Source organism: Onychostruthus taczanowskii, unplaced genomic scaffold (genome assembly GCF_017590055.1).
Source record: "Onychostruthus taczanowskii isolate IOZ18803 unplaced genomic scaffold, ASM1759005v1 scaffold89, whole genome shotgun sequence".
Lineage (NCBI taxonomy): Eukaryota > Metazoa > Chordata > Aves > Passeriformes > Passeridae > Onychostruthus > Onychostruthus taczanowskii.
The window spans coordinates 2,231,778-2,253,176 of NW_024506882.1; the positions used below are offsets into that span (position 1 = coordinate 2,231,778).

Sequence of the window (21,399 nt, forward strand, 5' to 3'; positions counted from 1 at the left end):
TCCTGCAGGTGTAAAGACAGAAAGGAGCTGTTTATAGAGATGCCATCACTGAGTTAATATTCATCCAGAGAGATTTCTCCCAGCCCTTGCTCCAGCCCCATAAATCTCCCTAATGAGTGTAAGATAGATGCCATCTCAGAGCAGTGATTTTACGCAGCAATAATGAGTAACATGAGCACTGACCCAGCTCACCCCATCCCACCACCCTCCTCTCCCTGTCATTAACACTCTGTGCTGCCCTGCCTGTCGTGGCATTCTCTCCACCACTAACACACTTTATTCTCAGGATTTGGGCATGTGGTGACTCAGAGCAGCAGAGAAAACCTGGTGATAAGAGGGTGAACTCCCGTGCCCTTTCCACTTCCATCCCCTAACAGCTCTTGAGCTGTTCCTCTTTAGCAGACAGACAGAAAAAGTTCTCCCCTGCTCAGATGTACCTGGAGAGCTGCACTCACTGAGGGAGAGGGCTGGAGCTGGCTGCCAGCACCATTCCTCAGCCTGGGGAGCACAGGGAAGGGCTCTCATCTGTCTGCTGCTTAATAAATGGGCAGAGATAAGTGTGTAGCTGCATTACCCTCACTTCAAAAAAAAAGGTGTCTTTGTTGGCTCATAACAAGTAGGAGAGTTTTCACTTCCCCCAAACCACTTATATCATAACCCAGCTTGGCTGAACTGAATTATCTTTGAAAAAACTCAGTTTTCCTCCTTGGATTCTCTGCTGCCCACTCACCACAGCAAAGAGTTCAGCAGAAAAGGACACTGGAGTTTTGTTTGTTGTCTGTCTTGCTGCTTCTTTCAAAACCAGTGTTTATATTTCTGCATTGGACTCAAAATTGTGGAATTTATAATCCTTTTAATAATCCTAAAATAACTTAATTTATTCATGCCTTTATGTTTTGCATGCTTTAACCTCTGATTGTGCTCCGTGGATTCTCTTCAGTCCTTAAAGAGATTTTGCAGAGATTTAACAAAACTTGCAAAATCTTACTCAAACCTCAGCACAAATTAATGAACATTTCTAGCTGGGAATGTGAAAATTTGTGCATGTGCAGTGCTGGGGTCCAATGTGTGGGCAAAAACTGGGCAGTAGGGTGGACAGTGAGACTTTGTCAAGTGCTCGACTGGTCCTGACATGCACTTAATGGCAAGAGATAAATAGATTCTTTTAATGCCTTAACTGTTAGGGCATAGCTGACACGTGGGTTTATATAGAAATCAGGGCTGATAGGCTGCAGTGGTGTGCAGGAAGTGTGTGCTGTGGTGCACAGAGCACTCTGGGGAGCTGACATTCCCAGAGTCTTTGTTTTGTACCTGCCCCGCTGCATTGCAAAGCAGGGCTGGCAGCACTAACCCTGGCTCTGGCTACTGCAGGGGCAGAAATACCCCAAGGTTGGTCACAGCACGAAAATCCAGCTGGAGGATGCTGAAAACGTCAGGAATAATCTGGCATTTGCAGGAAGGGGGGATTAGATGGGGCTGTTCCACCTCCCACTCCGTGCCAAGGGCTGTCGGACAGGGGGTGGGAGAAGAAGCAGGGCTGGAAAACCCCCCCAAAAATCTCCTTTCCTTGTGACCTAAATGATAACTCCAGTTGTCCAGCTAGTTGGCTTGATTGGGAAACCAGCTTTTCCCCTTGTTATCCAATTATTCAGATGACCCATGTCTATCTGAAGTGGAGTCTGCTGTACATAAGCTGTCAGCCCAGATACACATTTAATTCCAAGGAAGCATGAATTGGCAAAGATGCAAAAAAGATGTTTTTGCTGTTCCAGTTTCTGTCAAACTCTCACTGAAAAGAAAAAATTATGCAAGTCTAGACACAAATGTTAGTGGTCAGTGCCCTCTTTTGCTTGCAAAGCTTTGTTTTCAAGCAGCTACAATATTTACATTTGCAGTGCAGTTCTTAAGTGCGTGCTGGAGCTTCATATTGCATTCCCCCCCAAAAACAAAAACCACCCTAGGACTGTGATTTATGAAACTCTGCTTCCAGAAGACAAATATCTCTGACAGGATTCCACTCAAACTGGGCAGGAGGAAATTGTCAGCTCAGGCTAGAAATCTTTCCATCCAAAAAGACTAATTAATAAATCCTCTGCTTCACCTATTCCTTCAGCAAGTACATTTTTTAAGCTTTCCAGTGTATTTTGATCACTTCCAGGCTTAATATTTAAAACCAGCCTATAGTAGGGAAGCAACAGGTTGTTTTTTGAAATGCATCTTTCTTCCAAAACTCCTGCAAGCCTCCAAGTCAGCTCTCACCCACAGTGAGGTGCACCTCAGAGGAAACTGCCTGGATTCCTTCCAAATTTCATGAACAGACTCATAATGCGCTGAAGGAAGCTCATATGCTGAAGCAAACTCTTTAACCTGATTAATGGGATGTAAGTAAGTGGAGCTAATTAGATGTGCTGTTAGGGAATGGCCTGTAGGAAACCTGGGATGGGGGCTCCAGGCACTTTGGGTCCTGCTCCCCAGCCAAAGCCCAAAGCCTGAGCCTAACTTGGGTCTGGACACCTTTGAGCTTTGCAGAGGGATGGTTTTGGAACCTTCCTGTGAAATTTGGGGGCTGGAGAAGGGAAGTCACACATTTCCTGGAGTGCCTGGCTGAGGTGGGAAGCAAAGGGAGGAGAGCAAGGTGGCTCCTGTTCAAGGACCATCCTTCCTGGGGTTTTTTCCACAGGAGAAAATATCCATGCTCACAGGGTTTATTCCAAGATCAGCAGCCACCTGGACACTGATATACCTGTACATTTAGTTTCAGAAATAGGATTAGCCCTTTAGAGAGTTTGAGCTTTCAGTGGTACCTTCCCCTCCCTCTCTCCTTCCCTCCCTCCCTTCTATCCTTTCTTCCTTCCTTCCTCTTTAATTTTTCTAAGACAATTTTCCCCTTCTCTCTCCTCAGCTGTTTTTTATCCTAACTCAGGTGTGGGCTATAGATACACAGAGCAAATTATTTTCCCCCTGAAGAGCATTTCTGCCAGGAGATTTCTGCATAGGTTCAGTGCAAAACCAGCTTGGGCAGCAAACCCACTGGTGGATCAAATAACATCGATGCTAAAAGCAGCCTTTGAACTTTCAGAATATTCATCCCAGGGTCAGAGATTAAATTACCCCCTCCAATAAGTCTGGGAGCTCAGTGCAGTTCTTCCTACAAAAGGTTTATTTGGATGGGACTGGTTGAAAAGAAAGGAAAATTCAGACTCTTCAGGAGCCACCATTTTGGAAGTGCTGGATGAGAGGAGCCTTGGCCTTGCACACATTTTGGGATCTCAAGCACTTCAGTGTGGGTTTTTTGCTCTCTCCTGTCCAAAGGTGTCACTGAGCAGCCCCATCCCACAGCCCTGGGCAGGTCCAGCAAGGGCATTTTTAATTTCCCAGTTATTTCCCATGTCTCCAAATCCAATCTTGCCACCAGCCCTGGGAGGTTTTGCTGGAATTTCTTCCAGGTCATTCATTATTTAAGGGGGAGGGGGTGTGAATGCTGATACCATGAATATTTCTGATGTGAATTCAGGTTCATTGCTGTTTGTAGAAAAATTCCAAAGGGAGCACTGATGCCACAAGACACCTCTGACTTTCTGCCATTTGATAACAATCTTGATCAACTGCATTTGCTTATTATCAACTGTGGTGTGGGGAGATTCCTTTTCTTTATCTTCTCATTAAATCAAGGCCTTTTTATTTAAGAAATATTTTATTTTTGATACAGACACAGCCGGTGAAGTAGCAGTAAAAAACATCACCACAAAGAGGCACATGGCTTTGAAATGTTTTGGTATGTAACATAACTGTATTGTTATCAGGTCTTAACTTTTGCACAAAGAGTATTTTCCCTTGTTCTAAAAGCAAACCCTCTCTCAGCTTTCCAAGGGCCACGTACCTAACGTGGCCACAGGGGGACAAACCAAAAAATATCAAAGTGTCTCAAGTCATTTCACAAATAACATTGTTCTGTTGCTCTCCTTAAATGAACAAGAGTTTCTTTGATTTTTTTTTTTTTAAGTCAAATTTAGGATTCTGCTGTTCAGAGCAGAGAGGTCACAAGGCCCTAATGTATTTAGCATTGACTGCCCTCTCTTGTAGTGCGTCTATTAGTCAGTAATTTGATTTGTACCTATTCATTTGCAGTCCCTGCAGGAGCTCTGAGCTGGCCCCAAGTATAATTGGTGCTGTCTCTATTTTTACATCATTAGATTAGCCCCGACTCCTGGCCACTTGTTGTCTGCGCTTGTCTGTCCATTTATACAACCTAATGTAACACAAAATTCATTACTGATCACATTACTTTCAACTCTGAAGCCAGCTTTGTGATAAACATTTTGTTAACCCTTCCCTGCCAGTACACGGACCTGGGGGATAAATGCACTTTCCCCTCTGCAGGAAAAATCAATATCATAATAAAACAAAGTGCAGTCACATTCCTGGATTTGTCATTCCTCCCGGAGGAAGAAATGGGGAGGAACATATAGGAGATGACTAAATGGTGTCTGCATCCAGGCATCTCACTCTGCTCGATATGAAATGAGCTCAGCAGTGTCCTTTCTACTGGAATATAAAGAAGTGACACGAGATAGGGCCAGCACTCAATTTAAAACTTAATTTCTTACTCATTGTTCTGCAAGTGTTTTAGCTCTTCTGGTCAGGCTGTAATCAGGTTATGACATTATTGGAACTGGACATTTTTCTTCCAGTGCTTTGTCTCAAAAGCAGTGAACAGAGACACAGTTCCCTTCTTCCCTTGGAGATTTGCTGCTGTGTTGGGTTTTTTTTTTTTTTGTTTGCTTGGGGTTGTGGTTTTCCCTCCTAATAATTAAGCAAATTAACTGCAGCACTCCAGAATTTCACAGGAAAATTCAAAGCTCTGTCCTGTCTGGCTTGGCTTTGCTCACATTTGATTGTCTGCTGAGTCCCTCCTAAAGCATGAAGCTCTTTGCATCCCTGAGGCTGCTGCTGGTGATTCCAGGGGCAGCAAGAGGAGAGCCATGGTAAGGTATTCCCCCAGGGCTGAGCATCCTCCCAGATCTGCTTGCAGCATCCTGCCCACAAGGTGATTCCTGCTACCCAAATGTGTTTTGGTGCACGCAAAAGCTGTTGGGTTTTTAACAAGTTTCCTAAATTCATTTTCTGTTTGCACAGCTTGGCTTGGAAATCTGTTATTTTGGGTTTTCTAAATATTTAGAAATATTTCTCAGTGTTTATTAAATCTTCCCTTTAAAAGTCTGAGGCCTGAAGCCTGCCCCACACCGAGCGGTCCCACACAGGGAAGGGGGCAGGAGACAACGGGATTTTTCCGTCTGTAATTCCTGTAATTACCTTGTCATTCCTTTTAGGAGTCTTTCTGTGGTGTTTTTGTGTAGGATATGACTTATGGCAAGCATATCTCTCTCAGTAAGTATAAGAGCCCTCGGGTCCCAGCATTTGAACCAGGACTGGTATTTTTACAGCTGTTTTGTGAGCCAAAACCTCTTGCAGCTGCTGAGGTGGTGGCAGAATAAAGACAAGACAGTTCCTGTCCCTCCTCCCAAGCCCAGCAGCCCCAGAGAGCCGTTGAGCATTTGCTGATTTTTGGGATGTGCAGCACAGGCCATCACAGAGCTCTCATAAACTATGTATTGCCCTCTCCAGGGGAGATGGGAGAGGAGGCTGTGGAATGGAAACCCATTTGTGCAATAAATTGTTAAGCAGTCAAACTGTTAAATGAACACTTATTAGAGAGGTAAGGTGAAGTATGAGTCACCAAACAGCAAAATACACATTAACACAGCAAACCCTCTGCAGTAAATGGGAAATCAAGAGCCAAGGCAATGCAAACATTGCAGTGTGAGCCAACCCTGTGATCCACCACAGGATCTGCTCCAGGTACTTCTCCCTCTTCCTGTGGTCCTCTCAGCCCCTCTTCCACCAGAGGATCTGCTCCAGGTACTTCTCCCTCTGGATGCTGGATCATTCCCTGTCACCTCCCATCACCCTGCACCTTTCTCTAACAGAATATCACACAGAGTCACCTGATTCTCCCAATAATCCTGCCTTGTTCTCCGTGCTGGAGTCTGGGAGCATCAGGGCTTGCTGGGCGCTGATGGTGTTGGATGTTCGATGTTCACAGTGTGCCTTGGGGGATGTGGGCAGGCAGAAAGAGAGGGCCAGGGAAAATGAGAAACAAAGCCAAAGGGATTTTGGCTGGGGGAGGATCTCGGTGATCAGTGGAGACTCCCTGGAGCATCCCCATGGGATCAGCTCTGGTGGCTGCCCCTGGAGGAAGGAGGGTTGTGGCCAGGTCCCTGGCAATGCTGGGAACACTTAGTCCTCCTTGAAGTATATATCCTAATTTGTGGTATGAAAAGATTAGCTTTCCTTCCATTCCTAGCCTGCTGTCTCCCCACCATGGATAATATATAAAACAGTAGACTTTTATTCATTAACATTTATGGGAAAATGTTAATATTAAACTGTAAGTGAAAAGCCCCATCTTATTGAATTCTTCTGCTGTGTTATTGGGAGCCTAATTTCATTTTGCATTTAAATAAAAACCAGATGACGTTCAGGACGGTCAGGCAAGCATTCTGTAAGTGAGAATTTATCTTGCAATCTGGGTAAACAATGTCTCATCATTTAACAGTTATTATAAATAATGGGGTTTTAAGCACTTTGCTGGGAGTTCATATTGGCTCCACACGGGTTGCACTAAGGGAGAGAGAATTTCAGTGACATCTTCCAGGCATCCGGTGAGGAGGAATCATATCCTGAGCTCGCTTCTCAAGCTGCAGTTTTCATCCTCCTCTGGTTATTATTGCTCAATATTGTGTGCACCATCCACTGACAAAAAAAAAAAATTAAAAATGTAAGAGGAAGGAAAATGACAAATTGCTTGGAAGCATTTTGAAAATGAAGAAACCCTGTTTGAAGCTTCCCCATAAAAGGGGAATGTGTTCAGCCCCCTGCAGATGTTCAGGCAGGTAGCTGAGCCTCCAAAAGGGAGATTCTTTCAGTAAAAATGGGGCTGTGTAAAGGTTGTGCATTCGCAGAGAGTGAAAAAGTTGTTGAGGCAAAACACAAAGGCAGAAAGATCATAAAGCAGCTGCTTTTTTCTGTGTTTCTGCTGGTGCCCTCTGAAATGGCATCACTGGTGGTTTTATGCTTGGGAACACATGAGGTAGCTTAGAAAAAGAGTAAAAACTGCTAAAATAGTAAATAGCTTTTTCCCCAACTCCTGTTGCTTCTATTGTGCTTTCCAGTGCTGTCCTTTCACTGAGGGGCAGCGCTTGGTGCTCTCTGTGTTCCTCAGACCCCTCCAAGGCATTTCCCACCACAGGCAGGAGCAGCTTCCCTTCCATCTCTCCTGCATCCTGGGCAGGGGGGAATTAGTTTTTCCATGCAATTTTAGGAGCAACTATCTGCTGTTGTGGAAGGATCCTGAATTTGGGAGCTCCTGATGCTGTCACCTCCCCGAGCCCACCTCAGGACACAAACTGCCTGCTGCCTTTTTCTGTGTGACCTATTTTATGCCATTTTCCAAAAAGACTCCCAAAGCTAAAACACCATCTTCTTTTATTTGTTTATTTACTTATTTGGGATATTTATTTGTTGTTCCCTTGGTCAGTGACTTTTTCAGGAACTGCCCAACACATGAACTCTGTGTTTACACCAAAACTCGATGGTGTTGTGAAAGACAGAGGGTCAGTATCACTTCTCTGACCCTTTCCAAAGATGTTTTTTGTGGGAAGGCTGCAGGCAGGACCTGCCCTGCTGCCTCTGCTCCAGCTCAGTGGCATAACAGGGGATCCAGGAGCCAGGATGGAGAGCCCTGGCTGGGGTGGGTGGCATGGAAATGGTGGCATTTCCTAAAAAGATTGCCCTGTTGTGGAGGAGGCTTGGGCATGTTGCTGTGCTGGAATTCTCCTCAGGCAGAGCACAGCATTCCCATGGATGGCATCTCCCACCTATTCCTACATGCCACAGCTGTTCCTGCTGGGTGCTCCCACCTTGTCAGGTAGAAATGACATTTGGAAGCAAAAATCAAGAAATAAATTAACCTTGCAGCCTTCTTCCCTCATCTGCAGCCACGGAGGTGAATTGTGCAGGGACAGACCCCTAATGTAAAATTTGGGGGTGCCTTTTGTCCTCCACTCAGGGCTACTTTTATCCACACCCTCTGGAAAAAAAAACAATATTTTGATTAAATCATGCCAGGACCGTGTTGTCTCTTTGGTTTGTCTTTTTGGAAATGTGGCTGGTCACCCACCAAAATGTGAGCAAAAAGTCTGCAGAAGACCACAGCACGAGGAGCAGGCATTTATGTGAACTTCACTGCCAGGTGCCTAAATGTAAGGCAAAAATCATGATTTAAATTGCTTTTTCTGGGGGATGTGACCAGAGGAATGCCTTGGTTTGCCATTAGGTCTTTCAGATTTTACACAGAGTTACCTTCCACCAGCTCCTCCACCAGCTGCAGCTCACCCACACCTTGGTAAGAGTGCAGCTACAAAGATGGAGTGTAATAGAATCAGTGCTTGGAACAATTTTTAAAATATGACTTTCAAAAAGCAAAATGTTGAATTTACTATTTCCAGCTGCCTTTTGGTTTCAGGAGCACAAATGTGAATTGCTCTGTTCAACAGCTCCTTTAACAAAGGGACAAATTAAGCTTTGAATGCCATTTTTATCAAGGCTCTTTCATATTTATGTCTAACATCAGAATTTGGGGCTATATAAATAAGAGAGAGTGGATTGAGAGCCTCAAGCAGCCCTGCAAGAGAGAGAGCCCACGAGACTGGGCTGGTGTTTTTCCAGGCTGGGTTAACACTCAGCCAAGGCAGAGCTGTGATTTTAAGGGAATGGCTGCAAGCTCTGAGTGCTTTGTAAAATTAGGGCTGTGTTTACAAAGCTGGTCTGCTTAAAGCAGCCGTGTCAACATCATCTTTTAAAAAACTGAGTGAATAAACTGAATAAATTGCATTCAGAGCTAGGATGGTTTGGAGCTCCTCAGTGACACTGAACTGCTGCCAGGGAGGTGGGAGGAGGAGGCTGCTCCTGATCTCCACCTGAGCTCTCCCAACTCAAGAGCCTTGAACTGTTTAGATGAGCAGGCAGGGCTGAGGCTGTGGTGACATCATTTCGTGAGCTTCAACAAAACTCTCCTGATTTGGACCAGCTGAGCATCTGCTCCCCCCGCCGAACTTTTTTAACTTTTCCTTTGAATCAAACCCAAATTCCAGTCTGGTCTAGCTTCCTCCTCAGCATCAATCTGCACCAGGGGAGCAGCCCAGAGCCTCTCGCTGGCCCAAAAGGCCACTTTGTGTCAGAAGCACTAGAAGTTGTGCCAGAATGGCTTTGCTTTGTAATCTTATACTTCTGAAAAGAGCTCGGCAGTGCGTGTGTGTCAGAGCTCAGAGAGCACATGTGGGACATGCACAGAGGCACTCTGAGCTCTGAGTCCACCCCAGGGCTCCCTTCCTGCCTGAGAGGTTTTAAGGAGGCCAAACTCTGAGGTGGCATCACAGAGAGGATAGAATTAGGTCTTAGATGGGAAAGGAACTGAAATTTGGAGGGTCAGGTGTGAAACTCTCATGCAGTGTCAGCAGTCACTGCTCAGACCCTGAGGTCATCACCAGGTTTGTAAGTTTGACCTTCAGGCAGCTTTTCCTTGCTGGAACTGTTTGGCTGAGCCCAGGGAGGAGGAGGAGGGACCCCCAGCACTCCCTGAGGGCTCCTGGCCATCCCTGCCTTTACCTCTGGGACACAATCTGTGTCCTGAGTGGCTGCAGCTCTGCAGGGAAGGGAGATGCTCAGATCCACACCTGCTCTGGATAGAAGATGTTCCAGGAATAGGAGCGTTGCCTCCAGCATTCCTGAGCAATATCCCCAGAGTTCCGTGGGTGCAGGACGTGGTAGGTGTCATAAACATGCATTTTACTTTGAATTTGTAATTTCCTTCGTGGAGCAGAGGCTGACAGAGGGGTCAGTGTTGAGCAATCCAAGGCACTCCCATAACCCTGGGAATGAGAGACCAAACCCAGGAATTTTAATACAGTGTTTTCTCTGCAAATGCTTTTGGTCTGATATACACAGATGTGCTGCTTGCGTAACCAAAGATGCAAGATAGTTCTGCCTAAATGCATTAAAAAACTTGTCTACACACGCTGGCTGGCACAGGAAATCATGTATTCCACATAGGATATCTTACAGGAATTTGGAGTAGCAGCATAGCGAAACTTTCAGGATGGGGTAAAAAAAATTCCTTTAAACCCAAGCACCGCTGCATATTCATTCAAAAACCTCATCTGTAAATCTTGCACAAGGAGTTGTAGGCTTGTAGGATGTGATGGGCTACAGAAATGATTTTCTGTTTGACTGTCATAGCTTTTGAGATTTCACATGCTGGCTAAAATGGGCAACTCATCCTTCTGAAGAGCCATTTATGTAGGAAAACATCCTAAACCTCTTTACAAAAATATACAGCTCTAGGAAACCTGAGATTATTTTTTAAAAGCACTGGAAGTCATTGTGAAAGTGCCTATCTTGAAGAATATTCTCCCTCTAAATACCAGTCCTTTATCTGGTGCACTTTTAACCTTCCATAAAATGCTCAGAGTCAAGTCTGGCCAGATGCCAGAGTCTTGGGTCTCCTACTCCATGGACTCAGGTCACATGGAGCTTTCTGGGTGCTCTTTTTAAAGGAGCAAACAACCTGTTTAGAAGTTCATGCAGGAAGATGTTTTGTCCTTTTCTCACCGATCTCTTTATGCCAGAAGCAGACCTGAAGCTCAGGCGTCCTCCCTGTTTTGCAAGTGTTAAATTGTTTGGCATCCCTGCAGTGAAATCAGGCACTAGAAATGAGATTTGGGGTCTCAGAGGGACTCTGATGCTCACAAGGCTCTGTGTTCATTCCCCTGGATCTCTCCTTCCCCCTGCACCTCCCCATCTCCTTGCTGGATCCTGCCACCTTCGTTCCAGAGTGCCAGCTTTCATCTCCAAGTGCATGGCATGAGCCAACTCTGTGTGGATTCAGCACTGGAGTTATTGTAAGGCACTTTGACAGGAACTAATATTTTACATAGGCCACTGAATCCTGATTTCACAGAAGTTGCTCAGGCAGTGCTTCCCAGTCTTCTTTACTTGCAAATTTAATGGAGGTGCTTTTGTGGCGTCTCAACATCTTTCAGGTTGTGACAGGATGAGACAGTTTTAACACAGGAATTGATTTTCAATGCTCAGATGCCATGGGTTTTGGGTTTTTTTTTTTATATTTCCTCATTTGAAAGGAGTTTAAAATCTCTTTTGTGAATCTGCTGAGTTTATAAAAAAGGGAAAAGAAACATTCCTGAGGAGCAGGTGTGTCATGCTGTCACCCAGAGCATGGTCCCACTGTGCTGAGTGTCAGTGCAGGTGAACAAGGCTTGGGGCAGAGAGCAGCTTTAACTGACTTCTGAACATTATCATAAAAAGCTGAAATTGTAATCATAGCAATATATAAGACTGGGAAATGACTTTTTGCCTGTGCTCCCTCTGGAAAGGAGCAACACACATTAACCCAGAAATTCCAGCCATCTCAAATCAAAACCAACTTGGAAAATTAAGATTTTTTTAATGAGGACTCAGTGCTTTCGTTTCACTGCAATTGAATATTAAGGATTTTTGTCCATCCAAATCCCCAAAAGCACAGGTTCCCCCGGGGGTGCAGTGCCCCCCTGTGCCCTCCCTGCCAGCAGATCCCCAGGGGCTGGAGCCCCTCGCTCCGAGCAGCCGCCAAGGGTGCTGGAGATGGATTATAATTAGAGCTCCCTCGTTAGCATAATTGCATCTCATTAAAAAAAAAAAAAAAAGGGAAATACTTAAGAAAAACCTCCAAGTGCAATAGCAGCAATGTAATTGATGTAATTTCCCAGTACCCCAATATTTCCTCATCCTGGTGCAGTTTCACACCTTGCATTTACTTTTGAGCCACCTTGTGTGTCCCGGCAGCAGCTCCTGCTGCCCTGGGCACAGAGGTGATGCTCAGAGTGAATGTTTCCTGCAGAAGGAGTGCCAAAAGCACCCAGCAGAGTTTGGGATGTTGTCTGGATCCTGAAAGATGGAGCCTTTCCGTGTACAAGTGCCGGTGGGAGCTCCTGGGGGGGGCACATCCCGCTCCCTTCAGCAGCAATCAGGGAAATTAAAATGTTTAACTCACCCATTCACTGGGGAGCGTTGTGTAAATTACAAACAGTTTAAGAGATCCTCAAGACTTCCATTGTGTTAATACAAATTGCCTTTTAGCGTTCCCTTTAAATAGGGCCCTTTTGAGTGAGAATCCAGATGGCAGAAGCTCCATAATTATTATTCATTACAGTTAATAAATAACACTCGGGAAGCCCCAGTCAGTTCTGCAAGTCCCCTATGATGGGCATTGTGTAAATGTGAGGGTGAAAAAATAGTCCTTGCCACAGAATCTGTCAGGATTTCAGTCAAAGACAAGGAGCTGTGAAGGGCCCTTATGTGTGCCTGCCCCAGATCATGGACCAGGCTGGCATTCCCAGAGCTCTCTCCACAGGGAATCGCCTCCAAAAGGAAAGGGAAGTATCTTTGATTTCAAAAAGAGGCTTGAATTTTTGCCTTTTAGCTGTTTATTCAGAAGCCCCCGTGGATGGGGAGAGGTGGGTTTGGTGAGCAGCACCTTGTGTCTCTCCCCCAGCATTGGAAAATTCCCATCCCACATCCTCATTTCGGGAAGGGGCCGAGCGCGTTCCCGCCTTCGTGGCCTCCTCGGTGCATGGCAGAGCCTGAAGAGTTCTCCAGAATAATTGCTGTGAATGACAGAAATGAAATCGAGGAGATTCGAGCTCTGCTGGCCATTACCCCACTTCCTGCATTCCTACTTGTTAATTGTCTAATTCCTAACGAGTCTTGGGGCGCCTGATAGACTTTCTGATGCGTGCTCACTCCGACGCTTCCTTCCCTCCCCTCCCTGGCCTCATCCCTCACCAGAGACCTTGTTCCTTTAAAAATGCCATCCTTAAAAATCAGAAATACTCAGCCCAGCAAAAGGAAAAGGGAACTTGACATTAGTTGAGCTTGAAAGGCTTGGTGCTGTGAAAAGTGACTGACGTGTGAAAAGAGGCTACAATTAGTTCTTTCCCCGAGCACTCTCCCATTCAGTCCAGGGTCACTCCTTCAGCGAGCTGCGGCTTTGAGGGTAATGTGTTGTGACAGTTTGAGATGATGAAGAATAATTCTTGTATTCAGAGTTGCTGCCGCTTCCCCGCTGCCCTGACACATCAGGCTGCTGTCATTGTATCAGTTATCCCTCCCTAGGTAAGAGGAAAGGGTCAGCTCTTCCAGCAAATGATTTGGGATATTTTGAAACTGTGCTTAAAGAGGGGAAGGCAAACAGAGAGAAAGGAAAAACCATTAGAAGGAATAATAATGCACTGGAGAGGAGATTTTTGAGTGGACATAAAGGAGATACCAGGGCTTCGAGTGGACCACTACAGGAGAGCACAGCTAAGAAAGGCAGCATAATTTATGAGTGTTCCGGGCAAAAGAGAGCTATATAGATTTTCTTCAGGCATTGAATTAATGTGCCCTATAAAATGGTTTCACATTTAGGCTTGGCAGGGCTTTGTACCTTGGGTTTGATGGGGTCCTTTGACAGTTCCTGGAGCTTTCTGGAATGGAGGGTGCAGCTGGACCTCGAGCAGCACTGCAGACCCCAGGCTGTCCCCAGAGCAGCTCCTCCTCCTCTTCCTCCTCTTCCTCTTCCTCCTCCTCAGCAGCCGGCTCAGGAGAGCAGCGTGGCTGGGGCGGAGGAGCGAGGGACAGGACAGGCTGGCTGCAGCATGGCAGTCAGGAATATCAGCAGGAAGGAATGATTCCTGCAAGGTTTCCTTGCCAGTTCCTCATGGAACACCCTCCACTCTGCAGGGCAGCCCTGCTGGCAGCCATGCCAGGCAGGGAGCAGCCAGCATCTGCTCCCAGCTCCTCTGCTGTCCCCACTGCTGTCCCAGTGTTCCCCCAGGCCCAGAGCCGTGCCATGAGAGGGGGTGGCTGCCCTGGGCTGGGCCAGGGACCCAGGATGGTCACTTGCCATCCCACAGCAGCAGCCACGAGGATTTTCACTGCTGCTGCTGCCTCCACCACGGTGAAAAGTGTGTGTGTGTGTGTGTGCCCTGAAATCCAGTTACTCTGGGACCCTGGGTGATGCCAGCAGTGCCCATTACTGTTACTGTCAAAAGCACAGGCACGGCTGTTCCCAGCTCCCCTGAAGTGACTTTCTCCTCATGGCTTCAGCAGATGTTCCAGCTCCTTCACTTTTTTTCCTTTTTTTTTTTTTTTAGGGCAGGCAGGACTTTGTGAGTCGTTTCCTCCGGGGACATGGGCAGGTTTTAGTATTTACGTTTCCAGTATTAGCATTTATTTGTATTTGTGTTTGTTTTTCACGGGCTTCTGAAAGCCTCAGGGAGCCATTTATGGGGCCAAAATAATGCAAGTGCTGGTCTTCTCACAGTATTTCATTTCCTTGATGGTGGAAACGCTACAAGAAGAGCAGGTCTCATGTTATTTTGACCCCATAAATAGCTCCCAGAGGCCCCTTTCTTCCTTCTCCCACCCACTCCCCCCCAAATCAAATATTTAGGTTTCTGCAAAGCCTGACTTCTCAACCCTGGTTATCTTGCTTCAGCAGAAGCAAATTGCAGTTATTACAAAATAGCCAGGGAGTCTATAAGGCCGAATGGGTTTTATATGATGCACAATTTGTTGGCTACTGTACAAGTTCATTAAAGTGTATCATAAGAGGTTGTTTTACTGGTACATTTAAGGAAGTTAATACATCTCGACAGTGTATGCATGGGGGAATGCAGATACAATAACCCTCAGACTTGCTGGGGCCAAGTCCATTCCTGGCGTAACTCCACTGGAGTGAGCAGAGTCAGAGCCTGGGCAGCCCTGGAGTGCTGCTGCTCCCTGATCCTGCTGCTCTGGGCTCTCCTGCCACCCACTCCCACCTTTCCGTGGGGGTTTGCTCCTATTTTGTGTTCTCCCAGCACAGAGGATGTCAGTGGTCTGACTAGTTGTGTGATGTGCCTTTTTAGCTTGTTTCAGGTCCTTTGGCTGCCCCATCCCAGGGTGGCCTTAGGGACCTGTCTGTCCTGGTACCCAACAGCCCCATCCTGCAGCTCCTGCTGCACTTGCTTGGTCTCTCCAGACCCACGAGAAGTTGTCCTGCAGTTTTCACTCTGTGAGAGGAAGGGTGTCCCCAAGTCACGGAGCCATTCCCAGTCTTGTCTCTGCTTCCCATGGGAATCTCACTGATGTTCCTCTGCTCTGCCCCAGTCTGCTCTAAGGGCTGGGAGGAAGAATCATAATATACACTGGATTTATTGATTTATTTATTTATTTATTATTAATATAAATATTTTTTTATTATTATTAATGAAACAGAGCAGAAGGGCAGGCAGACACACAGGGTCAGCTGTGTGGGCAGGTGGTCCCTGGTGACCATGTCATGGCTAATTGTCCCCCTGGATTTATTTATTTATTTATTTATTTATTATTAATATAAATATTTCTTTCTATATTTTTATTAATGAAACAGAGCAGTTTGGGGAAAGGCAGGCAGACATGCTGCCTGTGGTGCTGGGGTCAGCTGTGTGGGCAGGTGGTCCCTGGTGGCCATGTCATGGCTAATTGTCCCCCTGGTGTGACCCAGCCGTGCTGCAGAGCCGGCCGGGGTGAGGGCAAGAGCCCAATTTCCTGAGCACAGCAGAGCTCTCTGTGGCAGCCAAGCACTTTTCCAGGGCTTCCTCGGGTATCAGAGCACGCTGCTCGTCTGCCTGGCTGGGTAATTAGTTCCAGAGTGAGAGCTGGGCTGTGTGAGAGCCCTGGGACTCGTGTTCCATGGGGAATGTGTGCCCGGGGATGGCAGCTTGCATGTGGGAGCTCCCCGGGTTCAGCTGACACCCCCTGACCCAGACTGGGCTGGAAAATCCCCTCCAGAGCCTCTGCCCCTCCTGCCCCTTGTCTTTTGTCAGGAATTGTCAGGTTTTCCTGCCTGGCAGCTGCAAGGGGAGCTCAGGACAGCTCGGAGCTGTGGCACACGGGCAGGACAGAATTCCCTCCCTCCTTCCCTCCCTCCATGCAGGCCCTGTGCCCACTGCTCTGCATCCCTGCTTTCTGGTCCCTGCCTTTTCCCTGGCTGGCATCAGTCTCTGCAGTGCCACCCCCTGGCAGGCCCCTCAGAGGTGACAGGAGCTGCCAGCTGCAGGGATCCTGCAGACCCCAAAAAAGCCCAAATCCCCCCCAAATCCCACCCAGGCAGGGCACAAGGTCCCACCAGGCACTGAGGGACAGGCAGGAGCTCAACCCCAGGGACAGAAGCAGGAGCCACAGGAAAGCAAAACGCCTCTCTCTATCCCTCTCCCTTTGCCTTGCTGGAAACACTTTGCCTGGAAATGCATTCTAGGTGGGAAAGAGAGTGGAATCACCCCGGGAGGAGCTGTACTGGGGTTTGGGGGAGCCCAGCAGCACTGCCCAGCATCCCCAGCTCTGACGTGGGACCTTTAAGCAAAGCCAGCTGTGTGCTGAGGGAGATGAAAGCCCCAAATCAGACAGGATAAGCACAGTATTAGTGTGGGATACGCCACTCATTTCTGATTTAAATTACTGTTTTTCCTTCCTGGACCCATGGGAGAGTAAGGATGTGAGGAAAATGAAGAGGTTTAGACATGGACATTCCTTCACCAAATACTGGCAAGAAATGGTGCTGAATGCAGCTGAGGTCATTGGCAGCGCTGCTTTCAGGGTGACCAGCTTCCTGCTGATTTGTTTTCCTTGTATCCTGGGCAGATTATCTCCTTACAGTTTACCTGCAGGATGAGGGATTAAATCCCACAGCCCTCCCTGCTAGGTGTGGGCAGGGCTGCTGGCCCTGCAGTGCCCAGGGGCTGAGGGGAGCAGGGCAGTGCCAGAGGATGCTGGGGTGAGATGCTTTTTGCTTTAGGGAAAAGCTGACTTTTTGCTGCTCCCTGTACTTTGTGTATAGATCTGTCCTTATCACAGAGTCCCACTGCAGGCAAAGTGTTTACAGGAGGTTAAATAGCCCAGATGAGGCAGTGGAAGGGCAGGAATATTTAGCAGAGAGCAGAGCAGACACTGCCCCTGCAGCTCCTGTGGCTCCTTTCCACCCCAGACAAGTCTTACACAGAACCAGAGAAAGGTTTGGGTGGCAAAAGACCTTAAAGCTCATCTCATTCCATCCTTTGCCATGGGCAGGGACCCCTCCCACTATCCCAGGCTGCTTCAAGCCCCATCCAACCTGGCATGAGGATTTCCAGGGATGGTGCAACCCCAGCTCCTCTGTTCCAGTGTCTCACCACCCTCACGGGGAACAATTTTTTCCAGTATCCCATCTAAACTTCTCTTCCAGTTTAAAACCATTCCTCCTTGTCCTGTTACTCTATGTCCTTATAAAAAGTCCTTCTCCAGCTCTCCTGTAGCCCCTCCAGGTCCTCTTTCCCCCTTGGCAGCAGAGGAGTTTGCCCAAAACTGTCCCCAGCCCGTCCCCTCCAGCCCAGGCTGCCCAGACCAAGTCATGCTCAGGGTCTCACATCACAACTCCCCAGAGTATTTCTTGTCTGCTGTCACCACTGTCACTCTGGGGGAGGATTCCTGTGCCATGCCCGGGCTCTGCCTCATGTCCCTGCTGCATGCCACCGCTGAGTGCTGCCAGGGGGATGCTGCACGTGGCCACCGAGTCAACTGCGGGGTTCAAGTGGCTCACGGAGAGGCCACGGCTGGAAACGGTGCCCTGCACACACAAAAATCCTCCTGTTAGGAGATTAAGGAGCACTAAAGGCTCTTGGAGGTCAGAGAGGGGAGATGGCTGGGTGGGTGTGACCAGGAGAAGGAGAGCCACAGCCAGGCTGCTTTCTCTTTTGCTTGGGGGCACAGCTGAGGAAAGGGGATCTTTTCTCTTTGGCTTGAAAAAGCTGAGTTGTTTTACATCCATTTGGGCAGGATAAAGGGCTGTGGAAAGTCCTGGTGTCCCCAAGGTGGGGAATGGCAGTGGTTATGCACTGCTGGTGCACACTCTGCCAATGCCCCTTCCCAGCATGGCTGGGAGGGAAGATTTTCCATCATCTGCAGCCATCCCCTCCACACCCTGCTCAGTTCAGCCATGAGATCCCCACTATGGCATCCTGTCATGTCCTGAGTCAGCAGCCTCGGCCCCAGGGAAGGGCAGCAGGTAATGTCTCCATCTTTGGCTCAGCTGAGCTGTGAGCCCAGCTGCAGAGAAGTGGAACCAGGAGCTGGCGTTCCTCGGGAGCGATTCCCAAACCAGCCCGGGAAAGGATGATGAGCAAACGTTAGAGCAATGCAACAGCCGAGGGATTTGCCAGTAAAGCATCTGTCTGACGACTCTGGGGGTTTATCCCAAACACTAACCAGGAGCTGCTCTCTCTCCCTTGCAGAGCTTCAGCGAGAGGGAAGCATAGAGACGCTCAGTAACAGCTCGGGCTCCACCAGCGGCAGCATCCCCCGAAATTTCGACGGCTACCGGTCCCCGCTCCCGACTAACGAGAACCAGCCCCTGAGCCTGTTCCCCACGGGATTCCCCTAAAGCAGCAGCCCAGCAGGGACACATCCAGCCAGGGTAACGAGCTGCCTCTCCCCCCAAACAATCCCGCTGTGTCTGTCACCTGCCAGCTCCGGGGTGGTTCTCGTTACCCTGATGAATATTGATGACTCTTAAACCTCCCTGAAGCATACTCGTGAAATCTTGACTCTGTGTTCCTGTGCAATACGAAGAGGCTCCATCTTCAGTCCTGATAGCTCTGCAGCTTCTTTTCTCGCTGTCTTCAGGAAGAGGTTGGATGAGGAGAAATACTCCTAAGCCATCTTGGGTCAAGCACAAGGTTTCACAGCTGTTCTCTGCTTTTTTTTGTGCTGAGATGAATCTCTGTAGCTCAGAGGAGCTCTCGCCATTGGTGAAAGTGCCGAGCATTAATGGATGAACTGGAGGGACTGGAAACTGGAGGACTTTCTGTGGACAGGGTTGATGATGTTATTCCTTCCTCATCGCCTCTCCTTGCTGCCCTTCTTCCCCTCTGATACTCATCGATGCCAGGAGTATTACAAATGGAAATGTTTCTTTTTGTTCTTTGGAAGAATTCTCTCTCTTGCTCCCATTTTCTTCTAGTCATGTATTTTAGGAACGTACTTAATTGACTAATTGCAGTCATGGATTTCTCATATTTGGTTATAAAAGTTGTTCATTGGAACTCAGATATCTGTCCAGAAATGCATGTGTCATTGAATAAATCTCAGTTAAACAAGAAACTGCTTAAATGGCAATGTTCATGGAGTGTTACTGGGCTGACTGTGAGCTTTGTGTATCACCAGACTCTGTGTGTATTTACTGACTTGAGGGCTTTAATTAAAGCCATCAGTGGCTGTTATGCAGCCAGTCTAGCATGGTTTTACCTCCCCATTTCCTTGTCCTCATGTGCACAGACAGGATTTTTAAAAACAAGGTATTTAGGTGGTGTGCCTTGCACGCACTTGGCTCCTCTGAAAACCAACACCCAGCTCCCTGCTTTGATTGGGACCCTGTTTCTTCATCCCACTGATTTCAGTGGGACAAGGACCAGGTGCAGGAGGCAGAGGCTCCCATTTCCATTTGTTCTGTTGTGGGATCATGGGTCAGAGCCTTTGCAGAACAGCCTGAACCTCTGCACCCTTCTGAACGTGCACAGTCAGAGCTAGCACTGCATAACCCCGCTGATAAAACAGTTCTGGGCTCACACATCATAACCACACAAATTCCTACATCTCAGCCAACTTGTGTCTAGAAGCAGAGTGAGATGGGGCTGTCAGCTTATGAAATTTCCTTCCCACTACTTGTTTTTAATAGAAGCCGTTTGAGTCATGGCAGGGAGAGGAAACTATCTAAAGCCACAAATCCTACAGCTCCAGCCAGCCACACCAAGGGATGCAGAACCAACCACCCTCTTCCTACTCCATCCCCAAACACCCAGTTCAGTCTTGGGCTTGGTTTGGGTTAGTATTTTTTTTTTTTTTTACTTTTGACTGTAACACAGCCACTCAGAAGGTTTTGTTTTCTTCAGGCTTGGAAACCGCTAATAAAAAGCGAGAGTCTACAGCAATAATTTCAGTTTCTCGCTCGGTTTTCAGTCAGTCTCTTCTCAAGCAAAAAAAAAATAACTTCCTTGGGATGAAATCAGAGGAGAGCTTTGCCTCTAAGTAAGTACTTGCAGCTCCGGCCCGCTGGCTATATCTGCTGTAATGTTATGTTCCTTTTTGTCTGTAAAATAAAGGCTTGAAGTACAGGGTTGAGGGCAGGACTGGCACCGTGGACAAATGGGACCGCAGGGTCAAGTCAGTCCACACCAGTCAGGGTTTTTAACACAGTTCAAGCCAAGGTCAGCTCCAAAAGTTCAAACAAAATCCAGATTAACACATACAGAAGGGATTGTGTTGTCACCGTGATGCTTGTTTCCTTTCAGGCTTTCCAAGGAGCGGGGAAAGGGACAAAGTTCTCCTGGAGGAAGGAAGGAGGCTCCTCTCCCTCCTGCCTGGGACAGCCTGGCTGCTTCTGGCTGAGCACACAAAGTGGGATAGCACATAACACAGAGTGGTGTCATTGCAAATGTATTTGTTGTTGGCAGGCATTAAATCACTTTTTATAAGTGCTGCAATATGGCCATGTGGAAATTCCCAGTCTGCAAGAAGCTCCTTTGAATCAGGATGTTTTGTTTAAAGTGGGGGGGAAGAGATTCAAAAAAACCCTACAAACTGGGGCTGTACCAAAATATTTTCAGTCTGGTTCATTGAAAAGAATGTCCTAAATTCTCTGCTGTTGATAGCCCTGTAGCCAAACTGTTAAGAAAGCCTAGAGCCTAAAAAAAAAAAAAAAAAGAAAAAAAAGAAAAAAAAAAATAAAAGCATTGCCATGAGGTGGCTAATTTAACTTTAATTTGATACTTTCACAGATGACCCAGCAGAATAACCACTGAGTTCCAGCTCTTCTGTGAGCCAGAGAAAACTGAGTGTGTTGCAGTGATGACTGTATAGGATCTGATTCATTGATAACTCCATGAGGTCTGAATTATCACTAACTCTGAGGTCTGCAGGGTCTGATTTAATGATAATTTTATAGGCTTTCATTCAATAATAACTCTATAGCATCTGATTCATTAGTAACTCTATTTGATACATCCCTGCACTGTGTTTTTCACTCACACCACACTCCTGCTCCCACCCATGGCCCTAAAAGCCCCCCATTTCAGCTGGGTGGTCTCGTGTCACACCACCCTTCCTCCTCCTCAACCTCAGCAGCCAAATGAGAACTCATTTTCAAGCACCAGGAGAGAATATTTCTGTTCCTTGATAAGTCTAGAAGCTGCT

At 47.3% G+C, this 21,399-nt stretch overlaps 1 protein-coding gene across 11 annotated transcripts in view; it reads left to right on the forward strand.

Annotated features, from left to right (window-relative positions):
- Positions 1-20,882, forward strand: part of BCAS3 (BCAS3 microtubule associated cell migration factor) — a 300,833-nt gene extending 279,951 nt beyond the window's left edge. For 5 of the 11 annotated variants that reach the window (XM_041425421.1, XM_041425419.1, XM_041425418.1 and 2 more), the window contains 2 exons: positions 3,710-3,775; positions 18,444-20,882. In XM_041425421.1, the coding sequence (XP_041281355.1) occupies positions 3,710-3,775; positions 18,444-18,592 (215 nt within the window). In that variant the 3' untranslated portion in view covers positions 18,593-20,882. The remainder of the gene's footprint in view (positions 1-3,709; positions 3,776-18,443) is intronic. The other 6 variants (XR_005954169.1, XM_041425427.1, XM_041425424.1 and 3 more) reach the window with 4 other exon arrangements.
- The last annotated feature ends 517 nt before the right edge of the window (positions 20,883-21,399 follow it).